The following is a 25,062-nucleotide window of genomic DNA, read 5'->3' as shown; positions in this document are numbered from 1 at the left end:
TTATTCACCTGTTTTTTTTAAGTTTCGTTTTTAAATATTGTAATGGCTTGTGACAACGGTTGCATTTGCATGTCCACGTCTTCGTATAGACCCCAATATAACGCCTATATGCGGTATTTTTAAGATTTTAACAGATTTTATTTATTTTATTTTTTTAAATTTCAAAATTTGTTCCAAAGGGTGGAGGGTTTTCAAGGTTTTTTGCTTGGTTTTGTATGAGTCCATTAATTAATATCCATTAATGTCCATTAATTAATAATATTAGGAAAAACGATGTCTATCGCTCTAAAATTTGCTCTTTGATATGTGTTTATAAGTAATGTTTTCCATTCTATGACACTTGCGTTTTATCTCTATGAATTATGATCCTTGGGTCACATCCTAACCCTGGCGAGTATCTAATCTAGGGGAAAAAAGAATTGTGGGAGAAACATAAGCATTTTTTTTTTTTTTTTTTTTTTTTTTTGCCAAAATAATATGTGAATAGATATTGAGTATATGCGAACTGTGCGAACGTGAAAAAACAATTAATGCAAAGAAGAAAACGGTTGGTCATTCAGTTGGCTCTCACGACACGACAACACATTGGTACTCATCTGCTGTGAACGGACAAACAAACGAGCAACGGGATCATACGCAGCAATGCTAAATCTCTATCGAATGATCAAACGGATGCTCAGTTTCTCGCAGGCAATTGGACAAAATGTTCTAAAACTTTCGGACGTGGTGTTGCCTTGTTAAGAGTGCCAGTGTGAAAAGATACTCGAGAAAATGAAGAAAAATTAAAAAAAAAATAATATTAAATAAAAAATCATATACAGAAAACAAATTATAAAAGAAGAAAATAATAACAAGAGAACGCCATTTGTGTTTGTTTATATGCAAATGTCATCATAGCCAGTGGTTAACGTCATGTATACGCACAATCAAAATAAATAAAGCGAAAATTGAAAACGGAAAAATATTTTGGATATTTGAAAATACATACACTGAAGTAAAACATAAATGTATCTATGCTAAAAAGCCAATTTAATTCGGAAAAAATTTACCCCCAGAAAAAAAAAATTTCAATGAGCCAATTTTTTTTTTTCAAAAATTTTATCAAAGAAAATCTTGAAAACCCAAAACAATTACTTTTGAAAAGTTTCATTGAAAAACGCCAAAGAAAAAAACCTGTCAACCACTTGAAATCAATTGTTGTTCGAGAGTCGCCGATCATCAATGGGTGATTGTTGACCTGCCTACTGTCTCTCTCACTCTCTTTCGCTTGGATCAAACGGGTACACATGTAACACAAATACACAACAAACCGACCATCTCTTCTGTTGTTGACTTTAGCAACCCAATCAGTGGCGTCACAACATATTCATATAATTTTGTTGGTGAGGGACCCCAATCAAAATATTAAAAAAAAAAAAACAGCAACAAAACCAAATAATTCTAAATATAAACAGCTGCCGGAGGGGGGAGGCAAAGACCAAACTATAAAAATAAACTGCCAACGGCTCATTGAGATCTGAAATAAATAGAAGACCAAATATTTTGTGAAATCTAAAATCAAAAAACTAAGAATTTTTTGTTTATTTGTTGCTGTGGCAGTTGGCTCTGGGCCAGCGGCTAAATGTTGATCTTCAACATTTGGCCAAGCAACGCAAGACGCGTCCGTTGTCCCCTATTCGCCGCATTTCTGTGTCATTATTATGGCTAGCTGGTGGTGACATACATAGGTATATGTATCCAACCTCAACATAGCTGCACTTATTCTTCCACTTCCACCAGAGTATCCGTGAAATGAGTTCATGCCGATGACAGAGTAGCTGAATACTTTACGCTGACAACAGGTGGATGGATGAATGGCTGGCAAAGAAGATTTGCCCAAGAAATTCATGTGAATGTCAAAAACAAAAACAAAAGAAAACGAAAACAAAATATTTTACACTGAATCATTAATTTTTCAAATAGACTTTGAGGCCCGCCGCCTTTCATTGTGAGCGGGAAGAGGAGATTTGGTTCTCGTGGTCGTTCCTCACAAGTTTGTGGCCAAGTCTTTGACTGTGAGGTGGGTGGGTGTTAACCACGAACAAAATCGCACAAGTGTTTCCTGAATGCAATTTTACAATGTCAGATTTGTTTATGAACAAACAACGACGGCGACATCAGCGTTGGAACCAGCAGCAGCAACAACAACAACCATCAGCAACAGCTGATTCCTCATTCACCACCACAACAACAACAACGTCCAAGAAAACGTCAAGATCAACAAGAGCTGGTACACCTGGTGCAATAAAAACCTCTATTAATGCCAAATATTCCCCCTACGACTTCGACAACAATGATTCGGATGATATTGAATATGTTGAACAGACCAGCCAGCATAACCAGGACCCCCATGCTGATGATGATCCCCTCTCCAACATACTAAGCCTACAGCTACGTAAGCCCAATCACTGGAAATGGGAACTGACAACATCGAAATCATGTTCCAATATTGCCTTGCCACGCATATTGCTCTACGATCACAAGGGCAATCTTTTGGTTGATGCCCCACCCGGTGGTGGTGGCGGTGGTCCAGATGGTAATTCCGAACAAATTTACAAACAAGAAGACTACGAACCGCCACCACCCCATCAAGAGAAACCCAAAAAACGTCCCTACAATCGCCACAGATCTGCCACCACAAATTTAACGCATTCCGTACGCAAAGCTTTGGAGAAGGAATTCGATGGCCTTCAAATCGAAGAAGTGCCGCCGACACCCAGGAAAAATTCCACTTTTACAAATTTCTCCACAACACCATCGAGCAATGCCACAACATTGCGCCAACGAAGTCGCAGCCACAGCCGCAAACCCATCGATTTGAATATTGGCGATTTACCCGATTCATCACCACGTTCCTCCTCCCTCAAGGGTGTACGATTCAATGTTGATCATGATTCAAAAATACCCGACTTTTTGCCCACTCCACCGTCCACCACAACGCCAACCTCATCGTCGTCGGGCCCCAGAGAGAAACGAAAATATCGTCGTTCCCAGAGTTCGGGCAGGCTATCGAGTAGATCAAGTAATTCAATACTGGAACGTTTGAGTTTTCAAAAGGGTCGTTTCTCCTCTCCCGAATCGGAAGATGAGGACACCAATGCCGACGTTCCTAAGGGTCCACGTTATTTCTTGCGCACTGATGAAGCTGGTACTTTAATAGTGCATCAAGATAGTTCCAGTAGTCAAAATTCCCGGCGGCCAAGGCGAAAACCGCAAAAATATCTTTCCTCTAGTGATAGCATTAATAGAAACGAAACTCCACCCAAATTGTCATTGACACCGCCCGTTTTCGATGCTGGCAGTCCATTGATTGAAGCTTCAACCACGGCCTCAGCTAAGGAGCGAAGACGTAAACTTTTGCCAGTTCGTCGCCTTCTAAGCGATAATAATGTGTTATTACTTGGTAAGGATAAATCTTCGTCAGAGGAGGAAGTGGCAATGCCAAAAACAGCTGCTATTGCGAAAGATAACAGCAAGTTGGAAGAAACAGTAGAAGAAGAGCCAACATTTGAGGGGCTGGAAAAGGAAGGAGCTAGACCTGCAAAAATTATTGAACCGGAAGAGACAATTGTTCAAACTGGTGGCTGCAACTGTGTCCATCATCGTCGTTACAAACGTAACGAAACCAAAGGTGAGTTGTAACTGTCCACCACACACATACATACATACATTCCAAGGAATTCCAAGCGAAATCGAAATGAAAATTTTTAAAATTAAAAAAATGACAACAACAAAAAACAAATATTAAAAATGTATTTTTGTACTTCTTAAGATTCAGTTAGACCTGCCATAACCATAACCATATAAATCAGCTTTTTAAATCAATCTTATCACATCGCCATAGCCATAACTCTAACCGTAGATACCAATTAAATTTTGAGTTTTTGCCGTAACCATAACAAAACCACTGATTGTTCTTTATTATAGGTTCAGTTAGACCTGCCATAACCATATAAAACAGTTGTTCAAACCAATCATATGGTTTATTTATTACATATCATAACGCCATACCCATAACCCTAACCGTAGATACGAAGTGAATTTTGTGTTTTTGCCATAACCATAACATAACAACGTATTATTGTATATTTATTCATCAGTTTTATATCCACAGTCATATGGCTAGAGAGGGCATATAACATTTGATACGGGCTAAACATGCCTCACCGAAATAATGGTTTTAAAACCTCGGTCTCTTTGGACCAAATCCATTCCAGGAATTGATTTAGCGATGTCCGTTCGTCCGTCTCTCTATCCGACTGGCTGGTGCCCACGATAACTCTCGAAGGGAGTATCCGATTTGGTCTTAACCTGGTACAACGTAGTATTATTATATAACTTAAGTCGAGTTCGGAGATGGGCAATATCGGCCCACTCCTTCTGTTACTCTCAGCCCCAAAAAAGGTGGAAAATTAAAAAAAAAAAATCAATTAAATAAAAACAAAAATGGACAATATAGGTTGACTCCATCAAGTAATTACCTCCGCCACGTAAAGTCAAAATTTTAAATGATTATAACTCTTATAAAATGATATATCAGAGTCGGATTGTCTTTAAATTACACATATCACAAATTCCTTATTAACCCAAGGTCGGGTGTAAGAATTGGATGGGGTACGCTCCTTCTGGTAAATCCCCAACAAAAGGTTGAAATTTAAAAAAAAAAATATTTTACTGCACAGAAAAGAAAGGATGATCCGAAAACTTTGCTAATCCTAATATGGACAATATTGGTCCATTCTGTCAAGTACCTCCACCACATAGGGTCAATTTTTTGAATAGTTATAACCAGAATAAGAAGACCGATTGTCTTCAAATTACACACTTCACAACATTTGTATTAACCCAAAATTTGGTTTGAAAATGAAATATATCGGTCCACTCATTCTGGTACCCCACCCAAAAAAGGTCAACATTTTGAATATCTGTGAAGCTCATAAAACGTTTTTATTCAGACTTGGTACATCTAAATATTTCTATCAGCACAGGATCTGTTATGAATATGGTAGAGATCGGACCATTTCTTTTGGTACCTCCTCCACAAAGGGTCAAAGTTTTGGATAAACAAAACGCTCAAAGAAAGCGAAATAAGCGTCCAACTCTCTTCAAATTTCAAACATACAAACATTTTTTCTAACACAAGGTCTGTGGTGAAGATGATAACACCTTCTGTTACCTCACCCATAAATGATCACAGTTTCAATGTGTCATAACTTGCGAAACAAATCAGCGATTCTTTACCAGAAACCTGGGATGAATATGGAATTTATGGTTTCCCACAAAATTGTATATAAGTGTTAGATTTTCTTGACATTTTGCCGATTCCAATATTTGTATCTTTATTAGATGAAGTGTGAAAATGGATTTCTTCGGTCGATTATATCAGTACATCACGCACATTTTAAAATTTTCTAAAATTTATCTCATATCTCGAATATAATGAAGAAAGCGGTCGATATAGTCCAAACCTGGCAAGTTGAAAGATTTATAACATATTTATTTAGGTCTGATACGAAATGGACAATATTGGACCATTCCTTCGGATCCTACTACATAGAGGGTCAACAATTTGAATAATCATAACAGAAGTCAATATATATTTAAATAATCGAACATTGGGTGAGGGTATATATCTGTCGGCAAAACCGACTGATACGCTTTAACTTATTAATTTATATTTTTCGCCCTCGCGAATCGGCAAAATGTCAAGAAAATCTAACACTTATATAAAATTTTGTGGGAAACCATAAATTCCATATTCATCCCAGGTTTCTGGTAAAGAATCGCTGACTTGTTTCGCAAGTTATGACACAAAATGTGATCATTTATGGGTGAGGTAACAGAAGGTGTTATCATCTTCACCACAGACCTTGTGTTAGAAAAAATGTTTGTATGTTTGAAATTTGAAGAGAGTTGGATGCTTATTTCGCTTTCTTTGAGCGAGGGCGAAAAATATGAATATTTGAATATTTTTTGGAATATAAATAAATATGTAAAATACATCATTTTATGATTATGCCACCGCTAATCGAAAATATTAAATGTGGGTACGGTTATAGGGCTGGTTATGGCTACGGCAATATTGTATGCCACGTCTAATTGAACCTTTAATAAACTAGTCAATTGTGCACAGTGATAAAATATGAACAGATTTTCATAAATTCAAATTATTGCATTTCCTTGTATCCCATAATGACAGGACTTATTTTGTTATTGAACTTAAAAAATAATTAATTTTTAAGAAATTCCAATGTTAAAACATTTATTTTAAATTTTGAAAATGGCAGTAAAGCCCTCTGTGCATATTTTTTATATATACATATTTTTTGTGGATAGATAGAACAAAAAAGACCTTTTTGGCTAATATTAAAATATCACCTTATCCATCTGGTTAAATATGCTAAAATGTTCTGTTGGATAAGAGCTTCAATTAAGCCAACAAATAAATGAAATCAAAAATTTGTCCGATTTCACTTGGAATTCCCCCCATATATTGACACCATGTATTTGTATAGATTAATACTAATATAATTTTTGTATTCTTTCTTTCATATTTAGATCTTAATACGAGTATTTCCTCTGTAGGACATCAACGTAATGGTAAAATTAGATAAAGAAAAACATATCGACATGATCTGTAATGTAAATACCTGCATAAAACTAAAAGATTGTAAATAAAAAAGTAAAAAAAGAACAATAAAAAAGAAACCGAAAATATAGTCAATGTTCCCGATATATTTTAACATATTTGATTTCATTTTGATGTAAAGTAATGATTAAGACAGTTGGTATACCAGAATATTTGTTTTATGGCAAGAATATTGATATTGAAAATAGGTTATATTAGCTATATATAATAGTCCCTATATTACGATGCGGACATAATCTCCCCGGGCTTAATCCCCATTAAAATTATGGGGATTATGACTTTTTTTGGTCATAACCCCCATAATGAATAAGGCTTATGCCCGAAAAAAATCGGTCACAATCCCCAGAAAGTAGAGAGCATAACCTCCCTAATAGTGGGGATTATGTCCAAAACGATTGCGGATATTATGGGGTAGGAATTTTCAACCTGATTATGGAAGAGTCATTTTTTTGTGGGGAAAATGTTATTATTCAACCAGAAAGTTCGGATACAAAATCCGGTTTTTATTCGGTTCTAGAAAGCTGATATGCGAATGGGTATCATTAATGGAAATACCTATCCAACTAGTGGTTAGCGGTTGTACCCATCCAACAATGATTGCGGACATAAACCCCATTATGGGGTAGGTATTTTTAATCTTATTACGGCGGAGTACATTTTTTGAGGAGGAAATATCCGGTTTTTCGACCCGATATAGACATTATACTCTTGCCTTTCCAAAAATTTGTCAAATGTGTTGATATCTCTTGTAGTTCCGAATATATTATTGATAAAAATTAATGACATTGAGATTTCCCCCACTAGTACGTCCCCGAAATAAAACAAGGTTTAACGAGTAAAAAGGCACGTTAGTTCGGCCGGACTTAGCTTTTAAACTTAAAAATACCGTTTAATTGAAACCGCCATAGGGGGGACGTGGACCTGCATACACAATTTTTTTTGTCAAGTTATGACAGATAAAAGTATTGAAAATTGTGACCCTTTGTGGGTGAGGTAACGGAAGGGGTTTTGCAGATATGCACAACAGGTGTTAGCAAAAATGTTTTCTGTGTGAGATTTAACGAAAATTTACAAAATCTTGAAACTTAGGTGGGGAATTGTTCGATCTCTACCATCTTTAAAAAAATGGTATTGTGTTGGTAGAAATATAGAGATGTGTCAAAGATGGAACGAAAGCGGAAGTGGACCGATACCATCTCCGAACTCGATTTAAGTTTGATGTAATATATTACGATGTACCAAGTTTGGACCACATCGGATGGACGGTCATTGCTAGATCAACTCCAAATGTCTTGAAACTGATTTGGTTTAAGTAGACCTATCAAATTATATGATATGATAGCTTATGACTCAGAATATGTGGGCCGATATATCTCATCTTCATATTAGAAACTTGTTTGGATAGAAGTATTGTGATTTGTTGTGTTTGAAAGGAATCTGACAGTTATTTCGCATTTTATGAGAGTTTTAAATATACCAAATTTTGGACCTTTGTGGGGGAGGTACTCGATACAGTGGGTCAATATTATATATTTTCGCACCAGACTTAGCACTCATAAAATATTAGGATTTGAAAAGTTATTTTTCGATAAAAAAAATGTGACTTCTTATTGAAAAGAGAACTGCCAAAAAATTTATGTGTTAGCAACTTTTTGCTAAAATAAAAGCAAGTTGGAATATCCAGCCGAGATTTTGGTGGTCATTGTGGGAACCTCATTTTGTATCCATTCTTGGGTGGCGCGTGCTGAGTGCGATGGTGCTGAGTCCTGTTGGAATGTCCAATTACACCCTTCAAACCAGAAGTATTGGGATGTGCCGAGTTTGAAAGAAATCAGATACTTATTTTATGACCCTTTGTGGGGGAGGTACTATATAGAGTGGGCCCATATTATTTATATTCGCACCAGACCAAGCACTCATAAAAATATTAGGATTTAAAAAGTAATTTTCCGATAAGAAAAAAAAAACAGTAAGTGACTACTTATTGAAAGTTGAACTGCCAAAAAAATTGATGTGTTACTAACTTTTGGGACAAAAGCAAGTTGGAATATCCACCAGCTATAGAAGACGTTTTCAGTTAATAAGCATGTATATGCTAACTAGTCATTCGCATATGTATGTATTATATATCACTAATCCTAAATTTTTTTTCTTTTTATTTGTTTGAATTATGTTTCTTGGCTAGCTGTGAGAAAGCAAAACAATATATTTTCCCACAAGTTATAAATAAACAACAACAGAAAACACGAAACGAAAATAAATTTAAAATTTATTTGTTGAATTTTCATTTATAATAGATTCCTATAAATATCTAGCTATATCTATAATTTCTTGCTTTGCATTTCACACAAAGTCACTATAAAATGAAATGAATCACTTCAAATGTCCATCACTGAGATAATTTCAAATCTCTTGAATATGTCTGCGTATGTATGTATGTATGTATGGTAATGTGCTGCCGAAGACTACTCTTTCACAGAACATTCGTCACTTTATTTTGTTAACCATCTACATTGTTTTGCTATATCGACAAAGCCTTAGACTTGAAGTCATTTGTTTTGCTTTTTTTTTGGTTGATGTTCTTTTTTGTTGTTATTGCCACTTTTTTATTGAACGAGGCAATTTCATTGTCAATGAAAGTGTTAGAGAACATTTTTAATGGTTAGATCCTCAGATAGTCTTTGTCATTATTATAGATAGTCTTGGTCAGCCATATGGCTAGTCAGGGTATTTATAATTTGATACGGCCAAAACGTTCCTAGTCAAAGTAACGGTTTTAGACCCTAGGTCTCTTTGGACCAAATCCGTTTCAGGCCGTTTGGAGTAGATTTAACGATGTTCGTCCGTCCGTCCGTCTGTCTGACTGGCTGATGCGCACGATAACTCTCGAAGGGAGCATCATATTTGATTCAAACTTGTTACATCGTAATATTATTTTTATACCCTCCACCTTGGAAAGGAGGGTATATTAACTTTGTCATTCCGTTTGTAACATCCTTAAATATTCGTCGTAGACCCCATAAAGTATATATACATATATTTATAATCAGCATAAAATTCTAAGTCGATTTAACGATATCCGTCTATCTGTCTGTTGAAATCACGATACAGCCCACATTATTTGACGTAGAGCGCCAAAATTTAGCAGAGCAATTTGTATTGTGTCTAGGATGGTTGGTATTGAAAATGATATATATCGGTTCACGGTTTGGTATAGTCCCCATATAACGGTAGCTCCCGAAATTGGTATTTGTAGGTCACAATGGATTCCAGCTCTGATGGCGAAACATTGCATGTATGGGTCCACGTTTTGGTATAGCCCCCATATAATGGTAACTCCCGATATTCGGTATTTTGATGATTTTTGACACATTTTTTCACGAATTTCTCTGAAAATTGGTAGTTGTAGGTCATAATGGGTCCCAGTTCGTATGGCGACTCATTGTAATTATAGGTCCACGTTTTGGTATAGTCCCCATATAACGGTACCTCCCAATATTCGGTATTTTGTTGATTTTTGTCACATTTTTTCACGGATTTGTTTGAAAATTGGCATTTGTAGGACATAATGGGTTCTATATCCTTTGGCAAACATTGCATGTATAGGTCCACGATTTGGTATAGCCCCCATATAACGGTACCTCTCGATATTCGGTATTTTAATGGTTTTTGACACATTTCTTCGCGGATTTGTCTAGAAATTGGTATTTGTTGGTCTTAATGGGTTCTAGCTCTTTTGCGCAACACTGTATGTATAGGTCCACGTTTTTGTATAGCTCCATATAGCCGTATTTCTCGATATTCGGAATTTTGATGATTTTTGGCACATTTTCCCATAAATATGTCTAAAAATTGGTACATGTAGGTCATAATGGGCTCTAATGTTTCCTTTACCCTAAGGTGGAGGGTATTAAAAGTTTGGCCCGGCCGAACTTAATGTTTTTTTACTTGTTATACTTAGATCGAGTACGAAGATGGACAATATCGGTCCACTCCTTCTGGTACCTCCTCCACAAAAGGACGGAATTTTGAAAGAAAATTATTTACCTCACAGAACAAGAAATGATCAACCGATTTTGTTTAAACTTTGCAAATTCTAAAATTTTATCTGCGCTAGGCCAGGTGTAAAAATGGATAATACAGGCCGACTCTTTCTAGTACCATCCACACAAAGGATCAACACCGTGAATAACCTCATTGCTTATAAAATGCAATATAAGCATCCATAATTTTAACAATCCTAGGGCTGGTATGTAGATGAGATAGGTCGCATCACTGCTTCTGGTACCACACCCACAACGGGTCAAAATTTTGAATACTAATGAAACACGAAGTAACCATCCAATTCTCTTCAAATTTCATAAATCTGAATATTTTTTTCTAACACAAGATTTGGTGTGAAGGTGCGATGTATCGACTCACTCCTTCTGGTAACTTTCCACAAAGGGTCAAAACTTGGAACAATTATAACTCTATTAAAATGTCCGGTGGTCTTCAAATTTCGCACATCTTAATATTTCCACCAATACTATATTTGGTATAAAGAACCAATATAACGGATCACCACTTCTAGTACATCGGTTCAAAATTTTAAATAGCTATGAAAATCGTAGAACGCAACAGCATCCGATTTCTTTACAAACTCGACACATTTCAATATTTCTATCACCACAAGATCTTTTGCGAAGATTGTAGACATCGGTCCGATCCTTCTGGAACCTACCCGAAGTTTAAAACGAACCGGCTGCTTATTTCGCATATTAAGAAATATGTAATTATTCGAAATGACTCGTTGTGGGGGATTGGTCCGATAAAATCCGTCTTTACACCCAAGCTTGTATTGGTAGAAATATTTGGACGTGCGAAACCTGAAAACAATATGCCTTATATTTTACATTTTATTAGAGTTATTATTATTCAAAGTGTTCACCCCTTGTGGGGGAGGTACCAGAAGAAGAGGGCCAATATTAGATATTTTTGCACCCGACCTAGAACTAATACAAATATAAGGATTTGCAAAATTTGAATAAGATTTGAAGATCTTTCATGTTATATAAGGTAAATGATATATACATACAGGGTGAAATAAATAACTGCAACAAAGCCAAACGCCATAATTTGTACATTTTTTTTTAAAAAAATTATTGAATGAAAGCAACAAATATCGGATATATCATCAAATTTTTGAATAAGTTTAGATTTGTTCGAATTAGTCACCTTTAGCACGAATTATGGCCTTCAAACGGCTAATGTAACCGTCACACGCTGCCCGAATGTTGCTCTGCGGCCCATCCCCGGCAAAGCGCTTGCTTGAGGTGATCGACACTTTGGTATTTTTTAGTGCCAACCTTGCTTTCCAAAATACTCCAGACATAATAGTCCAACGGATTGGTATCCGGAGGATTAGGTGGCCATTGTGCGCTGGAAATGTCGCGAGGAACCTCATTTTGCAACCATTCTTGGGTGGCGCGTGTAGAGTGCGATGGTGCTGAGTCCTGTTGGAATGTCCAAGGTCTGCGGCCAAAATGTGTTCGCGACAATATTCGGTATTTATTCTGATGCCACGGTAGATTAATTCGGGCGGCCCACACCATTACCATGGCAAGCACTTGAGTTTTGGTGGCAAACCGAAGGTGCACATTTTTAGCTTATCTCTTTGGCAAGTAAACAGGATCATTTTGTTTTTTTTTTTTACAAATTGCTGGACAACGAATGCTTTCTCATCGGCGAAAACAAAATTCAGCAGTTCACCATTTTCGACCAAGCGAAGCAACTCCTTAGCTCTTTTGAGTCTATTTTCTTTCTGTTGGGGTGTAAGTTCTTGCACGTTTTGGAATTTCAAGGTCTTTACCCCGAGCTCATTTTTCAATATTTGCCGAATGAAATATTCAGCTCACAAGCCATTTTGTCTGCTACAGCGACGCGGGGATCAAGTCGCTTCTTTACTTTTCGATCGATTTCTGCTGATGTTGGTGTTTTCTTCCGTCCACTTCCTTGACGTCGGGCTGCGCTACCAGTATCACGGTAACGAGCGATGGTACGAGACGCAAAAGATTTATTCACATTTAAATTCTAGAGTACCCACTTGTGGGTTTTCAGTCAAATATAAAAAAATCACACTATCACGCTTGAATTCCATCACCATTAACTTTTTTTCTGGAAAATTCTCACCAAAATGCTTCAGTACGCTTGTAAAGAATATAATGAGCTGTCACTGGAATAATTTTAACAGCTGTCGGACGAGTGGCTTAGAAGTGACAGCAGTTTGAAGTTAGTTGCAGTTTTTTCATCTCACCTTGTATATGCCATATGTCTGAGGGTATAAACATGGACCTATATACACAATTTTCCTCCACTGAAGTTAGAACCCATTGCAAACTATATATACTCAACGGGAAAGAATTACATGGGAAAATTTGGATATAATCATCAAAATAACGGAAATCCCTTGGTATCGTTACATGGAGGCCCTGGGAAACCTTGGATCTCATGAGACAATTTTCTCCCTCAGGAGGTAGAACCCATTACGAATTCCAAATACCATATTTCAAACAATTCCTTTAAAAAATATGCAGTCAGAATGTAACGGACTTATACGAAGCTGAACAAATGTTTGCTCTTCTATCTCAATTCGTACGATAGATAGATGGACAGACAGGCGTACGATTTACTATTTTACGCTAATCAAGAGTATGTATACGTTATAGGGACTAAGGTGATTATTTCGAGGAGTTACTAGTGAATTGACAAGGTGATATAAATATGAATTAGAAATTTACATTACACCCTGTCGTAATAACAAACAATTTAACACACTTATCCCCTAAAGTATGCTATAAAATTGAGTGTATATTATAATGAAAATTGAGATTAAATGAAGATCCATGAAGATCAAGAACTTAATTAAAATTATCAGCAAAACATACATACACACACATACATTTGCAATGCTTTTTTCTTCTAAATAAAAATATTCTATTAAAATGCGAATATCAATTTCATTTCATTTCGTAAATCGCAATCGCCATGAACGCATCTCTGTCTGTATTATCAATCAGTTTAGTGGTGGTGTATTTTTTCACTTTCACTCTTGCCCATGTCGATGGAATGCCCACATGGGGTCAAGGTAGAGCTACGGAAGATGGTGATCCAAATGTACCAATTTTATATCGCCGATTTATACGCCGAAAACCAATCCAGGGCAGAAAACAGGTGGAAGTTTATGAAATATTCGAAACCCAACGCAGACCACCAGCCACACCGTACCGCATGTCAGACGAGGAGTTAGATCGGTTTATATTTTGCGATTTTCATCGTGAGTTGGAAGAATGTAAGTATAAGTATCCGCATTAATGAATGGAAAAAACAAGCATTCAAGGCACCAAACTACGAAGTAGTGAACAATTTTGAGGGTGTGTAGCTCGGGGGTGATTTCTTAAGAGCTATATAAATGTTTTTCAAAACGAAAAAAAAAAAACAGTAATAAAAGTCAAAAATCGGGCGGGGCCTACACATAATGCCCTAGACCACCATGCCTTTAAAGTAGAGCTCCCGCAACAAAAAAATGACATGGGGTATTTATTATATATTACAAACTATGAACCATATTTGAATGGGTATCATGGCTTCAGAACGCCATAATTTTTACACTTTTTAATTTTATTGAATGAGAGCAACCGATTTCGGATTAATTAGGCACCAAATGGTCAATATAAATGCAAATTACCTGAATTTTGGCACATCCAAACGAATTCACTCTAAAAGCAAATACATCAAATGTGGTGTAAATCGGTTTAGATATAGCTGCAGCTACCACAAACATGTTTTATCCGAATTGGTGTTAAAGTCCCTCACATGCACTATATGCACTCCACAAAAAAATTCTTGGGTCCAGATATCAGATACAGCTCAGAAATAAGTTTTTCTGGTTTTGTCTAGATGGGTTCGGATTTGGATATAGCTCCCATATATATCTTTATCCGTTATCAGGTTTATTGCGCACCAAATGGCTAATATCAGCCCTTCGGCACTTCCAACGGAATTCAGCTCAAAAGCAATTACTACAAATTTTGGTGAAAATCGATTCAGATATAGCCATAGATCTCATATACAGGGTGAGACAAAAAAACTGCAACAAATCGCGATAATTTTTACATTTGTTTCTAAATTTTATTGAACGAAAGAAAAAAATGTCGGAAATAGCATCAAATTTTAGAATAAGTTTAGATTTGTTCAAATTGGTCACCTTTGGCACGAATTATGGCCTTCAAATGGACAACGAAACCGTCACACGCTGCCCGAATGTTACTTTGCGATATTTTGGCACATTCCCGGCGAAGCGCTTGTTTGAGGTGATCGACACTTTGGTATTTTTTAGTGCCAATCTTGCTTTCCAAAATACTCCAGACACAATAGTCCAACGGTTTGATAACCGGAGATTTTGGTGGTGGAGATTGTGCGCTGGAAATGAAGCGAGGAACCTCATTTTGTAACTCAGCAATGGTGCTGAGTTCTGTTGAACGTCCAAGGTCTGCGGACAAAATGTTTGCATGCCCAAGGCTTTAATACTCCCTCCAGAATATTTTCGCGACATAGTTCGGTCGATTAATACGAGCGGAGAGCCATCATCGGCTGTTAAGGCACCATGATTAGCGCTTGAGTTCTGGTGGCCAACCGAAGGTGAACATTTTCAGCCGACCTCTATGCCTAGTAAACACGATCATTTTGTTTGTTTACAAACTGCTGGACAAATGTTTTCTCATCGGTGAAAACCAAATTCGGCAGTTCACCACTTTCGACCAAGCGAAGCAACTCGTTAACTCTTTTGAGTCTATTTTCTTTCTGTTGCGGTGTAAGTTCTTGCACCTTTTGGAATTTAAATGGCTTTACCCCGAGCTCATTTTTTAATATTTGCCGAATGGAATATTGCCACATGTTCAGCTCACGAGCCATTTTTTGGCCACTGCTTCGCGGGTTTCGATCAAGTCGCTTCTTTACTTTTCGAACCATTTCTGCTGATGTTGCTGTTGTCTTCCGCCCACTTCCTTGACGTCGGGCTACCCTACCAGTATAAGGGTAACGAGCGATGGTACGAAACACAAAGGATTTATTCACGATAAATCAATTGTGGTTTTCCAGCCAAATATAAAGAAATCACACTATCACGCTTGAATTCCATCACGAATAACTTTTTTTCTGGAAAATTCGCACCAAAATGCTTTGTAGGCTTGTAGACAATGTAAGAAGCTATCTCTGAAATAATTTTGACAGCTTTATGATGAGTAGCTTAGAAATAACAGCAGTCTGAAGTTGGTTGCAAATTTTTCTTCTCACCCTATATGGTGGACAGTAACCTTTAAATCGTATGAAGAATATGAATCTGAACCGATCTCCATAAAGTTTTACAAATATATTTTCAAGCTGTAGCTGATGTCCGGTATGAAATATTTTTTTTTTTTTTGTGGAGTGCATATTGTGCATGTGTGGGACTTTATCACCAAATCGGATGAAACATGTATGTGGGAGGTATAGCTATATCTGAACCAATTTTCACCAAATGTAATGTACTTGCTTCTAGACTGAATTCAATCGGATGCGCCAAAATTCAGGCCATTTGGACTGATATTGGCCCATTGATGCACAATTAACCCGAAATCGGTTAAAGATATATGAGAGGTCTAAATCCAAATCTGAACCGATCTTGAAAAAATTTAGGCACTCATTTCTAAGCTGTATCTGATATTTGGAATTAAAAATCATTGTTGTGGACTGCATATAACTCATGTGAGGGACTTAAACCCCCAAATCGGAAGAAACATATATATGGGAGCTATATCTATATCTCAACCGATTTTCAAAATTTGATGTACTTGCTTCTAGGCTGATTCCGTGAGAAGTGCCAAAATGCAGTTCATTTGGATATATATATGGAAGCGATATCTAAATCTGAATCGATCTTGGTACAATTTGGCAGAAGTATTTCTGAGCTATATCTGATATCTGGTACCCAATATCATTCTTGTGGGGTGCATTTTACGAACGTGAGGGACTTAAACACCAAATCGGTTGCAAAATACATATGGCAGCTGCAATTATATCTGACCCGATTTTCTCCAAATTTAATGTACTTGCTTCTAGACTGAATCCGATCGTTTGTACCAAAATTCAGTCCATTTGGTGCACAATATACCACCAATTTCAATAGGGTTCGTCCTTTGGCCAATGTTACTAACAAATGCCCAAAGACATACTACCGTTATATGTTCTAATACCGAAGACTAGAAATTGAATCGGAAATGTTGAGGGCGGTAGTACCCATAATGGACTCCAAATACCAAATTTTAATACCAGCATCTGCAAGGATGTTTCCTACGTATGTACTGGGAACATACAGCAAACTCGGCTTAAAATTGGGAGCCAAAAAAGAAAAAAATCAGCGGCTACAGTTATTTGGGACTATGGACCTTCTTTTTCAAATTCCTTCGAAATGGTTGAGGGTATTGTTCGGCTCGGTCGAACTTGGATGCTTTTTTCTGATTGTGGTGCCTGGTTTATTTATTTTTTTAAAGGTGTACAATACTGGGAGGATCGTCGTGCCAATAAAGTAAAAACCACAACGCCCCGGGCAACTTCATATACAACTACATCTACAACTCCAACTGCAACTCCATCTACAACTCAATCTACAACTCCATCTACAACTCCATCTACAACTCCATCTACAACTCCATCTACAACTCCAACCACAACTTCATCTACAACTCCATCTTCAAATAATGATATCGATGATGATTTTGCTGACGTGGAAACTGACGACGACCAAAATGAAGACAACTGGGGAAATCCTGACCTCAATGAAATCTTTGACGAAGCAAATGATGACGATTCTCATCAACCGCAAACCGAAGACGACAGGGGAAATAATGGTTTCGATAATGGCACTGAGGACGAGGAAAATGATGATAATGGCGAAGATCCTCATCAACCGCAAACAGAAGACAACTGGGGAAACAATGGTTTCGATGATGGCACTGATGACGAGGAAAATAACGAAGACGAAGACTATGATAAGAAAGATGTTGAAACTGATTTCATGCCGTATTCCAATGAAAAAGACTACAACTTGGAAGAGGAAACAGTTAAAGAGGAGACCACAACGGCATCCGTTTTCAATCCTTTTAAATTGTTTTAGGAGCTTTTCTGAGAAAAAAAGGGATTAAAACTTTTAATTTTCATACAAAATAAATACTGCGTATCTTACAAAAGCTGCAGTTGTTCATTTCTTACAATAAATCACTTATGACAGACAGATGTTCAAAAAAAATCGTATCAATAAAAACAAAAATTTGTGTGTGTGTGTTTTCTTTTTGTATCTCAGCCAAAAGTTTGTAGGAAAAAAAACAAGCAAAAACACAGCTAAGTTCCCTCCACCATTCGGAAGAAAGTTAAAAAATTTAAAAAAAAAAAAAAAAATAGTCGTAAAATATCTCACAAATGAAAACCTTTTATAGGGGCTACACGAAGACGTGGTGCTGGAAAAGTAATTTTTTGCCATAGCCTGTAGTAACGATTCAGAAATTCAAATACGAAATTTGAAAGAATGTTGGTGAATAATGTCGGTAATATCATCAAAACACCTTATATGGGTGCTATACTAAAATGTGGCCCTATACAGAAAATTCTCTTCCAGAGGGTAAAGTGCTCAGAGGGATTTTCAGACAATTTCATTGAAAAATGTGGCTACAGTTATCAAAATATGGAATATCGGAAGGAACCGTTTAATAAGGGATATACGATATCGTGGACCTATATAGACAATTCTTTTGCAGTTGTTAATGCACTCAGGCGGAACTCCTTCGGTGGATTTTAATACAATGCAATTGAAAAATGTGACTAAAATAATCAAAATACCGAATGTCGGGAAGTACAGTTATATGGGAGTTATACAACATAATGGAGCTATATAGCCCATCTTCGAACTTGACCTGCCTGCAGACAAAAGACAGATCGGTTTAAAATTTTAGCTTCCTACCTTCATTCGTTTTGAGTCTAGCGTGATTACAACAGACGGATGGACAGGCTGGGCTAAAATCAATCATCAACATGCCGAATATCATGAGGTACCTTTATATGGGGGCTATACAAAAACTTGGACTTTCACAGACAATTTTCTGTCTTAGGCTGTGGTATCCGTTGCAAACTTCAAATACCAAATTTGAAATATTTCCGGTGAATAATGTCGCTAAAATCATCAAAATATCGAATATGGCGAGATACCGATAAATGGGGACTATACGAAGACGTGAACCTGCATAGACAATTTTCTGTCATAGGCAGTAGAATCCATTGCGAACTTCAAACACCAAATTTGAAACATTTCCGATAAATAATGTCGTTTAAATCACCAAAATACCGAAAATAGGGAATCAATACTTACGAATCAATACCAAAAGTCCTGTAGACATACTATACATTCGAGTAAAATTTTTTCAAACTACTTCATTTTGTTCGGAATCTCGAGTGATTTCCACAGACGGATATACGAACAGACGGACAGACATCGCTAAATCGACATAGAATTTCAGGCTGATCAGTGTGAAATGAAAAACAGCAACCAATTTCAGACTGCTGTCATTTCTAAGCCACTCGTCCAACAGCTGTTAAAATTATTCCAGTGACAGCTCATTATATTGCTTACAAGCGTACAAAAGCATTTTGCTGCGAATTTTCCAGAAAAAAAGTTTTTCGTGATGGAATACAAGCGTGATAGTGTGCTTTATTTATATTTGGCTGGAATAAATCTTTGGTGTCTCGTACTATCGCTCGTTACCGTGATACTGGTAGCGTAGCCCGACGTCAGGGAAGTGGACGGAAGAAAACAGCAACATCAGCAGAAATAGTTCGAAAAGTAAAGAAGCGACTTGATCGAAACCCGCGTCGCAGTGGGTAAAAATGGCTCATGAGCTGAACATATCGGGGTAAAGCCATTGAGCTCGGGGTAGAGCCATTGAAATTCCAAAAAGTGCAAGAACTTACACCGTGACCGAAACAAAATAGACTCAAAAGAGCTAAAGAGTTGCTTCGCTTGGACGAAAGTGGGGAACTGCCGAATTTAGTTTTCTCCGATGAGAAAACATTCGTTGTCCAGCAGTTTGTAAACAAACAAAATGATCGTGTTTACTTCCCAAAGAGGTCAGCTGAAAATGTGCACCTTCGGTTGGCCACCAAAACTCAAGCGCCGGCCATGGTGATGGTTTAGGCCGCCATAACAGCCGATGGTCGCTATCCGGTCGTATAAATCGACCGTGTCATCAGAATAAATGCCGAATTTTATCGCGAAAATATTTCGGAGGGTCTACTAAAGCCTTGGGCACCCAAACATTTTGGCTGCAGAACTTGGACATTCCAAAAGGACTCATCATCATCGCACTCAGCTCGCGCCACCCAAGAATGATTACAAAATAAGTTTCCTCGCTTCATTTCCATCGCATAATGGTCACCATAATCTCCGGATACCAATCCGTTGGACTTTTGTTTTTGGAGTATTTTCAAAAGCAAGGTTGGCACTAAAAAATACAAAAGTGTCGATCACCTCAAGCAAGCGCTTCGCCGGGAATGGGCCAAAATACCGCAGAGAAACAGTAGGACAGCATGTGACGGTTTCATTGGCCATTTGAGGGTCACAATTCGTGACAAAGGTGACCAATTCGAACGAATATAAACTTATTCTATTTCCGACATTTTTTGCTTTCATTCAATAAAATTTAAAAAAATGTAAAAATTATGGTCTTTGACTTTGTTGCAGTTTTTTATCTCACCCTGTACAAAGCCAGATTTAGTCCAGTCCGTCCGCCTATCTGTCTGTCAGTTATACAGGCATGTCACAGAATGTAAAATCGTTCAAGAGTGAAAACGAAAACGGTTTTAGCTTCTCTAAAAAACGGAAAACGCAAAAATTTTGCGTTTTGATATCACTTTCAAAAAGCAGGGTGAAATTGAAATGTTTAGTGATTTTAACGTAAAAAATAAACAGAAGACACATACATTTAACAGAAAATATTGTATTAACCAAATTCTCTTAGAATGAACATGCTTTTGGTATTTATTTTACAAAAAATCTATTATTTTTCTAATCCATGATGAAAACGCAAAAAAATATGCAGAAATGAACGGCAGACTTGTATTGTTGAATTATTGCCATATGTGTTGAAGAAGAAGGTGTAGAAATGTACAACTGACAGACCAAAAAGCAAAAAAGTACAATTTCGACTTTCTTTTTTCTTCGGAAGACATTCTTAATTTGATCCAATGTGGCCAAATTTCAGCTTCAATTGCATTAATAACTCTCCACATAATTGTAGAAACTGTACTTCTCCCAAGGCTTAGCTCCACATCTCTACCTATAACTCCTTGAAATGCACCCGTAGCCAAAAACCTAAGCGTTGTTGCAAGCTGGATAATAGCCGGTATATTGGAACGTTTGAGGTGGGGAGAAATTTTTTCCAAAACTAAAACAAAAGCTTCTTTATTTAGCCGATAATAAGTTATAAATCTGTAGAAATAAATTATTATTAAAATAAATTTGAAAATAACTCATTGCTGGTGGATCCTTACTCTGCATTTGAGTGAGATAAAGGATCTGATGCGTTCCTCAATGTCCGTCGACGATTTTTTTCAGTAGACCGCTGATTTATTTCTTCATCCATTACAGCAAGTATTGAAGCCCCTGGCATTTTTACTTTTGGTGTTTATATTATAAAAAACAATTTAAACTCCTTTTTTAATTGTCAATAATTTGTTTACGACTTTTTTTCATAGAGTTACCATATTTTTATTTCAAAAATGTGAAATGATTTTTTTTCCGGATTAGCCAAAACGTACGAGTGCTGAAGAAGCAAAAGCAAATCGTAACGATTTGGAAAAGGTGAAATAAATCGATTTCGTAAAACTTCTGTGACATACCTGATAATCACAATTAAGATAGGAAGAGTAAAGTTTCAATAGATCAGTCTTTGGCCTGCGATATAGCCCATCAAATTCGGACCACGATATCGTAAAATTCCCATATAACGTTACCTTCTAGTATTGGGTATTTTGATGATTGAAGCCATATTTTTAAATGGAATTGTTTGATATTTTGCACATGAAGCTCGTTTCATATACCTTACTCCTTGAAGGAGAATGGCCTATAAAGTTCACGATATCGTGTAACCCCCATATAACAGAACCCCCCTATATTCGGTATTTTGCTGATTTTAGCCATCTTTTTCAATGTATTTGACTGGAATCCTATGTGTTAAATTATTAATATGCACTTGTCAATCTGATGAAAAATTCTGCAAATGGGTCTACGATTGCATATAACCGCCATAGAAAATTGCCACCAGTCGAAATTTGCCTATATTGGTCTACGTATTACCTCATATCTATATAATGTTACCCCCACGATATTCGACATTTGGAGAAATTTAATCAGATATTTCTATGGGTTTGTTTCCCCATTACCAGCATATTGGTATTTTCGTTTCTAATTTGTCTTTTATCCATCTGAAAACTACTACTCAATATACCTGTGAGATTTCGTTAACCGTTTAATGTTTTCCTCAATTTAAATTGTTTGAGAAAACATTGTTTGAGTCTTTGCCTGTTTCGATTTAAAGGAAACAAATTCATTTGAAATGATTCAACATCACACAGCGCGTTTAATTAAAAATACGGGTATCGAAAATGTCAAAAGATTCAAAACTAAAAATGTTGCTTTAAATATTTATCCCCATAAATGTTTATATGTGCAAAATTCCAATTCTAACTTAAAGTGTGTGTACACACATATTACATAATAATGTTTACGCCGTTGAAAATATGTGGCACAGTGGGTCTAAGAGTGAATTTGGAGACATACTTAAGAGTTGTGATAGTCTTAAAATGATATAAATTAAAAAAACTTTCAACTCGGTATTTAATAGGTAAATTCTCATTTTCATCTCAAATACGTAAATAAAGTGAGTAAAACCATCAAAATACCGAATATCACTAGGCACTGTTATATCGGCCCTAAACGTGGACCTATACATACAATTTCGTTGAATAATGTCGCTAAAATTATTAAAGTGCTGAATATTGGGAGGTACCCTTACATGGGGGCTATATGAAGTCGTGAACCTAAATGAGCGATTTTTTGTCATAGGATGTCGGATGTACCAATTAGGGACTTCAAATTGCAAATATGAAACAATTCCGCTGAAAATTGTGAAACAAATCATCAAAATACCGAATATTTGTGAATTTAACATCCGATTCCATTCCAGATCTTTTATAAGGATGGTAGAGATAGGACCATTCCTTCGGGTACCTCCCTACATAGGAATGCATTTTTTGATAATAATTCGATCGACTATATGTTGCACCTCACGCACACTTTTAACATTTTCTAAAAATTATCACATACCTCATATAAAGCGAAGGAAGTAACCAATATAGTCCAAACCTGACACGTAGCAATATTTATATCATATTTATATGAAATGGATAATATTGGCCTATTCCTTCGGAACCTACTACATAGAATTATAACAGAAGTCAAAATATATTTAAATAATCGAACATTGACTGAAGGTATACATGTGTCGGCAAACCGACTTATATTTTCTAACTTGTTTTATTTTATTCCACATGTATTTACAATTTTTTAAGAAAAATGGTCGCAATTAAGACATCGGGTATGATTTCCGCCAAATTTTGAACCAAATAATCTTATCTCAAGTATGCCACTGTCCAACAATTGAAAACACTGATATTCTTAAGTAATTCAATCTCTGGAAACATAACTAGTCTCTAGTCTGAATAGTAACAAAAACAACAATGCTAGATATTTACTTTTTTTCAATTACGATAAAAGTTCGCATTCATGTACAGTGGGATCTGCCACAAAAGTATAGAGTGCTAATCAGTGACGTCTCTTAGTTCCTTTTTAAAACATCAGCAAAGTAATGTTGATACTTTTATATTTTTAACCTACAACACTAATTTTGATTGGGTCAACAATTATGCAACACCTCGAAATATCGATCCAAGACGTACGAAACTATATATGGATCTTTCATTCTCTTCAAACTGGGTCGATCTAGCTATGTATGTCTGTCTGTCCACGATAAATTGTAATCACGCTACAGGTCGCAATTATGGACCGCTCTTTACAAAATTTAGCATGGAGGTGGGGTTAAGGTCAGAATAAAAGTCCATTGTTATTCAGGGGATGAAAAGGACCGAAAACAAAAAAATTCCCAATTTTTTACAATTATAGACTCATCGACGGAATTTAGCATGGCGCTAGAGTTTAGGGCTGAACAGTGGCCATTTTGCAACATTGTTTCACCTTACAACACTATGTGTTAACGTGCGCACCATTCAGCCAAAAAGACTGACGGACAACCCCAGATCGTTTCCAAATGTCCTGAAATGGATTTGGTCCAAATAGACCATGGGTCTATAACCGTTATTTGGGTAGAGAGACCACTGTGAGTGGGTGGCATTTAGATAAGGACGTGAATTTGGATGTCCATACTCTACAAAGACATCACAGAGAACTTCACTTAATATAAAGTCCTTTTTATACCCTCCACCATAGTATGGAGGGTATATTAAGTTTGTCATTCCGTTTGTAAAACCTCGATATATACATTTTAGACCCCACAAAGTATATATATATTCTTGATAAGCATAAAATTCCATGTCGATTTAGCGTTGTCTGTCCGTCTGTGGCAATCACTCTAGCTTCCGAACGAAATGAAGTAGGTGGATAAAATTTTACTCAAATGTATATGATGTCTGCAGGACTTCTCGTATTGAAAATGGGCCACGTAGGTCCACGTTTTGGTATAGCCCCCATATAATGGTACCTCCCTATTTTCGGTATTTTAGTGATTTTAGCGACATTATTCAACGGAAATGTTACAAATTTGGTATTTAAAGTTCGTAGTGGATACCACAGCCTAAAACAAAAAATTGTCTGTGCAGATCCGCGTATTCGTATAGCCCCAATATAAGGGTACCTCCCAATATTCGGTATTTTCATGATTTTAGCGACATTATTCACCAGAATTTTCCCAAATTTGGGATTTAGAGTTCGCAGAGGATACTACAGCCTATGACAGAAAACTGCCTGTGCAGGCCCACGTTTTGATATAGCCACGATATAATGGTACTTCCTTATATTCGGTATTTTGATTGATTTTGCCTATGCAAGTCCATGTCGTCGTATAGACCTTTAATATACGGCTATATTCGGTATTTCTTATGATTTTACGGGAATTTTTAACGGATTTTATTTTTTTGAAAAATTGCCAAATTCGTTCCAAATGGTGTAGGGTATTCAA

General features: G+C 36.6%; 2 protein-coding genes and 1 long non-coding RNA gene across 3 annotated transcripts; 2 read left to right on the top strand and 1 right to left on the bottom strand.

Annotated features, from left to right (window-relative positions):
* The first annotated feature begins 580 nt into the window (after window positions 1–580).
* On the top strand, window positions 581–6,755 carry LOC101893999 (uncharacterized). The gene is made up of 3 exons (XM_059120892.1): window positions 581–1,888; window positions 1,963–3,670; window positions 6,598–6,755. The coding sequence occupies exons 2-3, from the start codon at window positions 2,119–2,121 to the stop codon at window positions 6,651–6,653; spliced, it is 1,608 nt and encodes a 535-aa protein (XP_058976875.1). The 5' UTR covers window positions 581–1,888; window positions 1,963–2,118; the 3' UTR covers window positions 6,654–6,755.
* Window positions 6,756–13,694: 6,939 nt separating this feature from the next.
* LOC101901752 (transcription initiation factor TFIID subunit 11) lies at window positions 13,695–18,044 on the top strand. Its single transcript, XM_005183381.4, has 2 exons — window positions 13,695–14,018; window positions 17,257–18,044. Exons 1-2 carry the CDS (start codon window positions 13,715–13,717, stop codon window positions 17,877–17,879), a joined length of 927 nt encoding a protein of 308 aa, XP_005183438.2. The 5' UTR covers window positions 13,695–13,714; the 3' UTR covers window positions 17,880–18,044.
* A 2,971-nt stretch (window positions 18,045–21,015) lies between these two features.
* LOC131801879 (uncharacterized) lies at window positions 21,016–21,619 on the bottom strand. Its single transcript, XR_009341946.1, has 2 exons — window positions 21,302–21,619; window positions 21,016–21,239 (listed from the first exon to the last, which is right to left on the bottom strand). It is a non-coding gene; the product is annotated as an uncharacterized LOC131801879 (long non-coding RNA).
* Between the last annotated feature and the right edge of the window lie 3,443 nt (window positions 21,620–25,062).

The sequence above is a fragment of the Musca domestica genome, unplaced genomic scaffold (assembly GCF_030504385.1).
Source record: "Musca domestica strain aabys unplaced genomic scaffold, Musca_domestica.polishedcontigs.V.1.1 18, whole genome shotgun sequence".
Lineage (NCBI taxonomy): Eukaryota > Metazoa > Arthropoda > Insecta > Diptera > Muscidae > Musca > Musca domestica.
The sequence above is the reverse complement of the archived record's forward strand: the minus strand, read 5'-3'. Positions and strand labels throughout refer to the sequence as shown.